Source organism: Xyrauchen texanus, chromosome 34 (genome assembly GCF_025860055.1).
Source record: "Xyrauchen texanus isolate HMW12.3.18 chromosome 34, RBS_HiC_50CHRs, whole genome shotgun sequence".
Taxonomy (NCBI): domain Eukaryota; kingdom Metazoa; phylum Chordata; class Actinopteri; order Cypriniformes; family Catostomidae; genus Xyrauchen; species Xyrauchen texanus.
Window position 1 is genome coordinate 5,097,734 of NC_068309.1, and position 11,040 is coordinate 5,108,773.

Genomic DNA, 11,040 nt, shown 5'->3' on the forward strand with positions numbered 1-11,040 from the left:
ACGTGTTTTGGATTTAATTATAAGACCCCCCCCCCTTTTCAATTAGTTTCCTTCTATTAAAGGTTGGATTTTTGTGAACTTTTTAAATGTATGATCAAAAGGATTTACAATAATGTTTCACAGCCATCTTTGGTCATATTTACCAAGGGTGCCAATGTTTTTGGCCACAACAGTATATGGGAAAATGTTTACCACCTGAATAGACTGAATATTAAATTAAACAAAGTAATCTCTTCAGTAATCAAAATACTTTTTGAATGTAACTGTATTCTGATAACCAGTGATTTAAATTGTGACTAGTGGAATACATTTACTAATATTTTGTATTTTAAATATGTAATCCCGTTACATGTATTCCATTACTCCCCAACCCTGGCTATGTGATTGTTAGGGTGTTCTTGTTGGTTGCTAAGTGCTTACTGCCCCAAGTCAAAAGAGGCTAAACCCCAAGTCTCTATGGTATTCTGGTCCAGATATATGTAAATAATTTTCATGTACTCTGCACAAATGGTGTGGGATGAGTTTTGTGTTGAAGTTTAATACTTTGTATACCTAGTATAGTTTGCATGCATAAAGCTTAATACAATATGCAATAGTGATGTTTGCCTTAGCAACCACTACTAATTACATAAATCCCATTCCAAATCCATTAGAGCGAATATACCCATGTCATTATGCTCAGCTCTTTGTGAGCTCCATGAATCCAATAATCGAGTCCTTTTACTAAATAAATAGTTTCTTCTTGTCTTTCACTCGCTGATAATAATTTGTTTTATTCTTTAATGCATTACCAGTCTAATAAGGAGAAATATTTGTCTAAGCTATTTGTATTTGGTCTTGTATCTTGAATGCACCACCCCAACAAAATGACAATCAAATGACAGCTATTTCATTAATAAACTTTATTTTGCTTATAAAACATGCGTTCATCTTACATGCCAGGTTATATCTGAGATGCAACATTTTCTCTGTATAATTTCTTTACAAATAATTCATTTGAACATGACACAGGGTTCTCTCATAGAGACAAAATCACTGACAGTTCTGTACGCAAGTACAAGATCGTCATGGTTAAGAAGTATGCCAACACTTTAGCGTAACACTTCTGTGTGTTTCAGAGGAATGCAGGAGTGTGTGTGTGTGTGTGTGTGTGTATTCAGTTTATGTGTGTTTCTGTATTTCTCAAACATTACATCTCTGTATGAATCACACTTATAGAGGTATTACATACCCATATTTACTATATTTGTGCGAGCAACATTTTTGAATGTTTAAGTGTGTATGTGTGTGCCTCACAGAGACAAAATTTGGACATCAAGTCCATCACTGAAATTGGTATGCGTCCATATATATATATATATGTCTGTTGTTAAGTTAACATTGTCCCAAACTGTGTTTGATGATTTCTTTGCTGCTAGGTGGAATGCGATCTGGGAAAACCACTTGAAACTCGACCAACAAGTCGCCGCGCTGGGTGGGGTTTTTCACTCTTGGTAGCCCCTCCCCTATAAGGCGTCTGATTGATCCTGGCTTTATGACATCACTGGATGGGAGTGGTTTCATCTGTCCATCTAGGGTAGGAACGTTAACTGTGCATCCACATAAAGCCTGGAGAAAAACACAAGACACAAAAAGACATATTAGATATTGTGTCAAGATAATCGTAGATATGTATTAATATAGAAAATGTACACCAGATTTTAAAGCCTGACCCAAAATAAGGCTATCATATCTTTATCGATCTCGGCTACACAGCTCTCCTCCTCTTAAAATGATCTGATCTTTTATATCACTGACTGCAGGGTTTTGGCAGGAAATATATCAGCAGGAGTTCTATAGTGTCCCTACAGCATATGTAATCAGATCTAATCCACTTATATATATGATGGTTTTATATAATGCGGGTATCTGTGCTGTACGCGGGCGGAATATTGGCCAGACAGATTGAACCTTGCTGTTATGCAAGCGCAGAAAAGAGCTGCTAATCGCTCCCATTTCTCAATGATGCTACAGTCTGCGGGGGACGAGAGGGTGTGCGTGGGATGAGAAAGATGAAGTGGATGTGGAAAATGAGAGTGACTGGAACAGAGGATGAGAGGTGGTAATAGTAGCTTAAAAAAGTGAGAATGGAAATGAGAAGGAAAAAAATGAAAGACTGAAAAATTTTTAGTGGTCGACCATTTCTTTTCAATGGCTGACACCAAAACTGATATCTAGAGGGAAGGGTGATGTAAAATGTGCATGTATAAATGAATTTGGTCATCGTTAGATTTTTGAACTGACATTAGCCGGAGTGACCACTTCTGTTATCTATAAATCGGGCACAGTTATTGGCCGATAATCTCAAAATGGACAAATATTGGCCAATTTATGGGCCTCGCCAATATATTTGTTAGAGGTCATTTTGCTGTTGAATTTCGAGTTGACCTCTTCTCTTAATCGGCCAGTCATTCACATATCAGTTGATAATCTCAAAATGACCAAATATTGTCAGAGTAATCGGCTTGGCCGATATATTTGTTGCTATATCTTATTTGCTGTCATTAATTAGTATTTTGTAAATATCTGCATTATGTCGGCCATCCTGCATGCTAGATATCAGCATTGGCCATTCAAAATCCCATATCAGTCAGCACTATTATCGGTTTTAAAGAGAAAATAGATGGATGAAGGCGGAAAAGCCAAAAAAAGATTGACTGCTAGAGTGGAGAGAATGAGAGAATGACAGAGTGTGTGTGTCAGACAAGCCGAGTGCTGAGGGAGGTGTTACAAGAGAAGGGAGGGGGAGTGTGTGTGAGTGTGCACGCTAAAGCTGCGGAGGAGAGATGCTAAATTTAGATGCTGCTCTCTGCAGAGGCTTATTGAGTACCAAAGACGGCGAGGGAACATTTCGTACCACGCATACACACAAACGCATCTCACCTCTCGCAGTGTGATGGTGGAGATGTACACAATATGGGACCCATCTCGTCTGAAATGGGTGTGCTGCTTCTCTTTAACGATGAAGGTGAGGTCATTAGGAGCGTGGCCGAGCATTTGATGGCCCTCCTTGGGGAAAGTGATTCTCGTGCCCTCCTTCCATCCCTTCTTCACCTCCACATCAAATACGTGTTCTTCCTGCCTCAATGTGTGTTTGTCGGCCTGTCGAAGGCGTGTCACTTTCACACGCTTTGTCACGCCCGTCAAAATGTCCTCCAATGACACGAGGAGCTCGTGGACCTCGGCCACGCCTGAAGGCTTAGGCCCGCCCCTGTTACCATGGTGACGGCTGAGGTGGGGAAGGGGGTTTCGCAGGAACGGGTTGAAGAGGTCGTCGTCAGAGTCTTGATCAAAGTTGAAGAAAACGCGCCAGGAGTGGGCGTCAGCTTTGGAGGTGCTTTGGGAGGGGTCACCTTTGTTTCCTGTGGAAGCCACACCCCCTTTGGTCAATCCTAAAGGAGGAGAAGAGGAGGATGCTATCAGCAAAAAGGCAGTGTGTGTCTGCATTAGAGTGAATGTCTGAGGGTTTCCTCAAAGCTTAGCCAATTATTCACAGTTCTGATCTCCGTACGTGTCTACTGAGATTTGTTATGCGTTGTAAGGGTTCACATGCTGGTTAATAAAGCTTGGATAAATAATTTAGCATGTTTGCAGCTATTTCCACGTGTCTAAGTCTGCAGCACTGTGTGTGTGAGAATCAGTTCAACCCATTACACTCTGTTTGTTTAAACATTTAGTGTGTGTGTGTGAGAGAGAGAGAGAATCAATGCAGCTGAGGTTGCCTGAACTCATTGCACTCAGTGTTCAACTGAGCATAGGTGCAATGAAGTGTGGGACTGGGGAATTATCCCTACTCTAAATGCAGTTTTTGGGAAATTTTGTACCTAGAATCTAGAGTCTCTCTGTATATATAAGGAGAATGTGTGTGCACTTCGTTCTCACCTTGTTGATCATAAACACTGCGTTTTTCTGCATCTGTCAGAACATCATAGGCTTGTGCAATCTGTTTGAATTTGTCTTCGGCGTCTGCGTCTGGGTTCTTGTCTGGGTGGTAACGGAGCGCCAGACGCTTATACGCCCGCCTGATCTCCTCCTCATTAGAGTCACTTGACACACCAAGCACAGTGTAGTAATCCAAACACTCTGGTGAAGACGGGGGGCTTGACACCTCAGGTTCTTCATGCACCTCCTACACACACACACAGAAATGGCAGAAGTTTAGAGTGAGCTTATGACTAGTTCTGTGGATGATCCCAAGTAAAAGTGTGACCTCAAGTTTAATGGTTTAGGCAGGGAATCACCATAGACTCAAATATTTATAAAAGTGGTTGATCAATATAGGTTTTTTCAGTGACCGATTCTTAATTTTTCTTTTTGAATATATGGTTACACCCTTACAGGTTCAGGTAGAGATATTGCCATTAGTGTTTAACGTTACATTTTAAGAAGCAGAAAAAAATACGTTTACCACCAAGTATAATATGTATAAGATTAAAAAACATTAAAACTCAAAACTTTCCATAATGTGAATACCTTTTAAGATATTTTTCCTACTCATTTTATGAAATTTGATCCAATGTGTCAAAAAATATATAATTTTAGATAAATATTAATAAACAATTATTTAAGGGTAAATATTTTAAATGTGCAATACAAATATATTTAAAACGTATATATATATATATAAATAAAAAACATTTTTAATAATTGCCTCACATAAAAACACTTTAAAAAGTAGTATTGGGTAGTATATATGTATGTTATCCTATAGTGGAAATAATAGATGCATATGGATTTTTAGAATGTAATTGAAAAGTTTAGGGCATTGTCTTACCTCTGAGGTACATCCTTCCTCGCCGTGGATCACTCGCACTTTGCACTTGACATTCTTGTGCTTGACGCCGAACTGAGTCCAAATAAGAACCATGTTGATGCCGCTGCTGGTGCTGGTGCTGAGTCTGAACCGAGCGCTTGAGCTGCTGTCTGCTGCATCTCACGCCGCTCTCCGCGCGCTTATATACCCGCGCTCTATTCTAGGCGCCCACACTGCGTGACCGAGCTTCCCCGAGCACGCCCATTCTCCACGTACACGAGAGGGAATACCGCGTGCCCACCAATACGCGCTCGGTGCTGATGCGGGAGGAGATTATCCTCACGCGGATGTAGCAGCCCATCGCTCCATGTGTAGAAGCGTTTCCGGAATTCATAAGGAGTTCTCATCCATCATCCATCTCTCCTAATTTCAGCTCCTGTTACAGATTGTTCTTTTGGCATGTCTGCCTGCAAGCTTTGTTTTATCACATCTTTTTTGCAATTTAATGAGAATGAGAATTGGTTCACGCAAAACACGTTAAATTATAATGCAAGAATGGAAAATGTGCATATTAAAATGGTGATATCACACCCTGCAAGATACATCTTCCAACTTTTTCGATTAGAAGAGTGGTTTTGGTTTGGAATGGGCATATTCTTTGTAAAAAAAAAAAAAAACAATGCAGCAGTTTTTTTTATTTATTGTAAAATTGTTGCATATTTGATGTATGCATGCAAGTATAAACATTGCAAAATCATGTTCGATGCTTTGTGCAAGCAATGTAGTCTTGTTCGAATGTGCGTTACCTGTTACCTGTCCTGTCCTGACCATTAGCAATGACTTCAGCTGGTGTAATGAAGTCAGGTTGATTCCAACATAATTAATCATATTTTTAACTTGAATAAAACCTGTCAATATAGATGTTAACATTTAAAATTTCAAATAACATAATTTTTTAAATAAATATACTTTAATTTTGAGGAAGGGGGCTTTATCAGTTTGCTATCTTAAGGGGACAGTTTGTCCCCAAAATACAGCTAAATACACCCACATACAAACACCTCAATAGCCATTTGTGCCAGAGTGCAATTAAAACAGATTGAAATAATACAGCTAGCGCCGCTTCACCCCCCACATGCAATTAAAGACAATTAACGCGTGCTTGTCGAGTCTGGAGGGTTTATGGAATAATAGTTCTTTATGCTCGTCACAAATGACAGTTCAATATTTCCTCTCCACAGGCATGAAGAGGCTATTACGAGTGCGTGTTCACATAATATCCTCAGAATTAACTGAGCGTTAGAGCATTAAAGCAGAGCCTTGGGGAATGTCGCATTACGCAACGTAAGTGCAGGTGAATTGGAGCGCATTCCCAAGTACATAAATGGCCATATTTCCTCCGCCATGACGCGTTCAGCCAATCACAGGCGAACGATGCTTCAGGATTCCCGCTGGTTCCGGAAAATTGGACAAATTTGGTGAAGATGCCCACCGTCAGATAATCTTTCAGAAGACCGGGCCGACTGGTGTGAATGACACCGGCTCGTAATCTGTCATTACAGACCGGCTGGACATTTCCGTTGTGTCTCTCGAGAGATGAATGTCAGATAAGGTGTTTAAACGAATGCTTGTGAGGAAACTGAGGGAACATTGGTATTAGCGCCGTGTCGAAGAAGAACATTGTGCTTCTGTTCTGCGGTGAAAAAGGCTCAGTGGCTCGTGAGAAGTCGTGATGTCGTGCCTTTAATAATAACTCTTGGCGCTTAATCAGCGGATGTCCTACTGTGCCGCGAAATTTTCGCGCCCTCGTAGTGCCGAGGTCTGTTGTTCACGCTGCGGTGATTATCACGGTTAATAGCGTCGACTGAAGGGCCAATGTAGACCCCTGGCTCCCCTGGGAAATTTGTGTGTGTGTGTGTGTGTGTGTGCAAAACCAGATCATTCAATTCTGGTGACTGAGAGAAACATTTTTTTATTGTCTCGAGTATAAGCATGGGCGGTTCTATAGTCATCCAGGGCTTAGCCCACAGACATCCATGTATGCATCATAATACACGGGATGCACTTTAAAATATGTTTTAAAGATACATCGGCAAAGAGCCAATTTTAAAATTAAGTCTTCAAAAAAGTATTTCAATATTGTTTGTTAAAGAATACAAAACATAAAAAGTATGCTTGAACATAAAATTAGTTGGATTGAAAAAATTTCAGATCTACCAACTGCTTTATTCCACCACAGTAGACAATCATCCACAATCTTCCTTAAAGGGGACCTATTATGCAAAATTCACTTTTACGGGGTGTTTGTATATGAATGTGAGTCAGCAGTGTGTGTACAACCACCCTACAATGTTAAAAGTCCACCCACTCCTCTTTCTATTAATCAAAAACAGTGTGTCAAAATGAACGGTTTTCGTTTCTGCTCTAATGTGACGTCACGTTAGAGCAGTCCTCGCCCACGACTGGTAACGGACTTAACCCTATTTTCATAGATCCTCCCCTGTGTGATCACACAGTCCGCCATTTCTTTCCGTGCTGGAGCAGATGGAGTTAGAAGAATAATGTCTCAGCTTCTGAGACTAAGTGTTATGTTGTTGGCTATAAAAGTGAACATAAGAGTCTTCATGTACTCCTGGCATCAGAGCCACTGAAGACGCAGTGGACAAGCTGGACTGGTAATCTGGCATACCGGGCATTTTCCCGGTGGGCCGACGCACTTTGGGGCCGATCAGGGGTGGACTGGCCATAGGGAGAAACGAGCGGGCCGGTCGGTCGGCCGCGAAACGGGCCGAATGGACTGCGATAAGCTCAAATGAGCCGCCGCGTTATGCAGAACAGACCATAAAACGGCACTGCAATATGCAGAAAGGATGGTGAACGCTGCGCTAAACTGTAAAGGCACAGCCCTCTTCCAGAAAGGGGGCAGGGGACACAGCTCATTTGCATTTAAAGAGACACACAAAATCAGCGCGTTTTTGATTCCACCCAAAAAGAGGCATTTATAACATGGTATAATAAATGATCCGTGGGGTATTTTGAGCTGAAACTTCAGACACATTCTGGGGACACCTGAGACTTATATTACATCTTGTAAAAAGATAATACTGCTTTAAAAATAATAATACTGCTCTATGCTATTTATCATTTGGAATGCCCAATTCCCAATGTGCTCGAAGTCCTTGTGGTGGCGTAGTGACTCCGAGTGGTGGAGGACAAATCTCAGTTGTCTCCGCGTCTGACACCATAAATCTGTGCATCTTATCACGTGGTTGTTTAGCCCGTTACTGCAGAGAGGAAGCGCATGTGGAGGCTTCACGCTATTCTCCGCGGCATCCACACACAACTCGCCACGCTCCCACCGTGAGCGAGAACCACATTATAGCAACCACGAGGAGGATAACCCATGTGACTCTACCCTCCCTATCAACTGGGCCAATTTGGTTGCCTAGGAGACCTGGCTGGAGTCAGTTAGCACATCCTGGATTCAAACTAGCGACTCCTGGGGTGGTAGCCAGCGTCTTTACTCGCTGAGCTATCCAGGCCCCCTATTATAATTTTTAATTAAACTCACTGAACAAAGGCTATATGTTTAAAACCTACAAATCCAGAGCCATGACACCAAGCTGGTATTCCTATTAGGAACCAGCCTACAGAACATCCACAAAATATAATATTCATCAACAAAAGTGCATGATCACAAAGTGAGAATCCCACACTTTCCAAGATGTTAGATTAACAAACAAAAGTACTGCACAGGTAAGGTTTAACATGTGCGCTGCTGCAGCCAATTCTCTTTCATATTATGTTGACAGTGAATCCAAACTTCTTTCCAAGTACTGAATTTTTAGAAGCTATTTTTGTGAGAATAATTTTAATAAGTTTCCTTACCCATTTGTCAATCACAAAACTTAGTATACACAGACACGTAGATACATAACATGCACACATATACACTTGTTGAGCCAACTATAATCAGGGATCAGGCTCCCCCTTTACCATCCCCTTTAGAGCAATTGTTATCAATTATTAAATAATTGATAAAAATATTCAATGTTTTAAAAGAATGTTGTTTCTAGAGTAAACAATAATGTTCACAAAAGCAAAGTTACTATATAAACTCAATGTCTCACTGGAAACAAATCTAAAATGTCAATAAAATAATTGTGTCCAATGGCTGTGAAGAAAGCAGAGAAGGCTGTCATCAAGGGGCTGTGTTTGATGTCAATCAAACTCCGCCCATGTGGGTCAAGTGCAGGTGGACCAGTCACCGTCATTGCTGCCTACATAGCGCCGGGGAAAATTGCGACGTTTATTTTTTAAATTTAGATAGACGTCATATAAATATGTTTGACTTCTCAGCATTGGTAACGTGTCCTACATTAACATAGCTACTCTTTGTCCCACATTTGGTTTGTTGGGATCTGGTCACCCCTTGTGTGTGTGTGTGTGTGTGTGTGTGTCGCAGCTCCGAAACAGAGTAAAGAGGCTGCAGGAACGTGATTATAAATTACACAAAAACATTAAAAAGAACTGTAATGTCGGAGCTTATCAATACTACAGTCTTTAATAATTTAGCAACGGGGCCCGTTTAATACTGGGTTTTGGTCACCATCGCTACTTATAAGGGCATTTATATCTATCTATTATATTGATATCTTATCTAGTTAAGTTAACATGATTACGTTATTTAAAGGTTAAGCTAGCTAACTGCAATTTGATTTGCTAGTCTACACTAGCTCCTCGCTTTTGCCACATTCTGCTTCGCCTGTCATACCTAGTGCTTCATGTTTGGCAAGAAATTTGGCCATCGCCTCTCTGCTTCTTTCGTTCACTTTTGCTCTCTGTTTGCGCACATTTATTTTTTTGTGTCCCTGATTTGAACCTTTGGTGAGGCATTTTTCTACTCTCTAGTCTCTAGTGTTTTAATGATACAAATTAATGTATTTATCATGTAAATACATATACATTCTATTTTCGGTGATGTAAGTCAGTAAGTAAATTGTTGTACTTGATCCAATTAAGGGTCAACTACTTTTGCATGGGCCCCCCTGGGCCTTGGGCCCGGGGTCATCTGTACCCTTTTACCCCCCTGACGGCGGGCCTGCCCAGTATGCCCACCCCAAGTGCCAAGTAGCGTTCATGTAACTATTGGCTAAGGCATTTCTTCCAGTAGCCTAACCATTGAGAACAAACACATTCTTTTGCTAAAAAAGCTAAACACACCACAACAAATAAAGCAGAATGCAGGTGTGTTAAGACGTGTTTTTATCAGTTTAAGTTTTTTAAACTTGACAGTGTCTAAAAATGCAGCACTCCCTTGAGAGAGGATAAAAACATGAAACGTGATGCAGTTGTCATAAGAATTCCTTCTAGTGAATGTTTTCATGGAATATGATTGAAAAACAGCACGAGCGGATGCAAAAACACGTTCGTTTTGAACAGCTCCTTGTTCACATGACACAGCACTAGCTGAAGTTTCTCAAAGTTACCTCTCAAAAAGACAGAATTTTGTTTCCGTTGATTGTATGGACATTTCTGCTGTGTTTGTTCTCTGTATTCGTAAATATCCCAGTACTGTTTTACTGCGTGAGAAACCACTCCAAATGATTCAGTGAGAGTGCACTCCGAACAAATTGTACTGAACCACGAATTGATTCAGACTGTTTTGCAAGCCTGTTTGGCCAATTCACTGAAAAAAACAAACTCAAAAGAATTATTAATTTGCAAATGGGCAACATTAGTTCTTTTAAACAGCCAACAGAAATACGGGACATATCTCATGATTGATGAAATATTCTGAGAGTATATGTTTCTCAGGTCAGTAGTAGCACTTATGGTATGCAGTGCGTACGGCCATACAGCTGCATTAGTGCGCTTGTCTCCATCGTCCCACACCGTTTATGCTATGGACAGGGGCATAGATTCCAGGGGGGATGGGGGGAGATAACCCCCTTAATAATCAAAACAAGCAAGTACAGCCCCCCACTACCATGATCAATGGAAACATGGTTAATACTTCACACTGCAACCCCTAATGTTCAAGCCAATTCTATGCCCAAAGGATACCTCAAATCATGTTGATTATTGAGGAGAGGTGTGGTTTCTCCTAACGGACAATAAAACAGGCGAAAATAACCTAAAAGACCTACATTGAAGAAGGGTCCTAAGCTATATTACTTACCAGAATATCATAAAGACTTGGGGGTGGGCTCTTTTGACTTGGAGCAGTCAGACACTACCCTGAACAC

General features: G+C 40.8%; 1 protein-coding gene across 1 annotated transcript; it reads right to left on the reverse strand.

Annotated features, from left to right (window-relative positions):
* Positions 1 to 912: 912 nt before the first annotated feature.
* LOC127627814 (dnaJ homolog subfamily B member 5-like) lies at positions 913 to 4,954 on the reverse strand. Its single transcript, XM_052104375.1, has 4 exons — positions 4,814 to 4,954; positions 3,922 to 4,168; positions 2,923 to 3,431; positions 913 to 1,608 (listed from the first exon to the last, which is right to left on the reverse strand). Exons 1-4 carry the CDS (start codon positions 4,904 to 4,906, stop codon positions 1,375 to 1,377), a joined length of 1,083 nt encoding a protein of 360 aa, XP_051960335.1. The 5' UTR covers positions 4,907 to 4,954; the 3' UTR covers positions 913 to 1,374.
* Between the last annotated feature and the right edge of the window lie 6,086 nt (positions 4,955 to 11,040).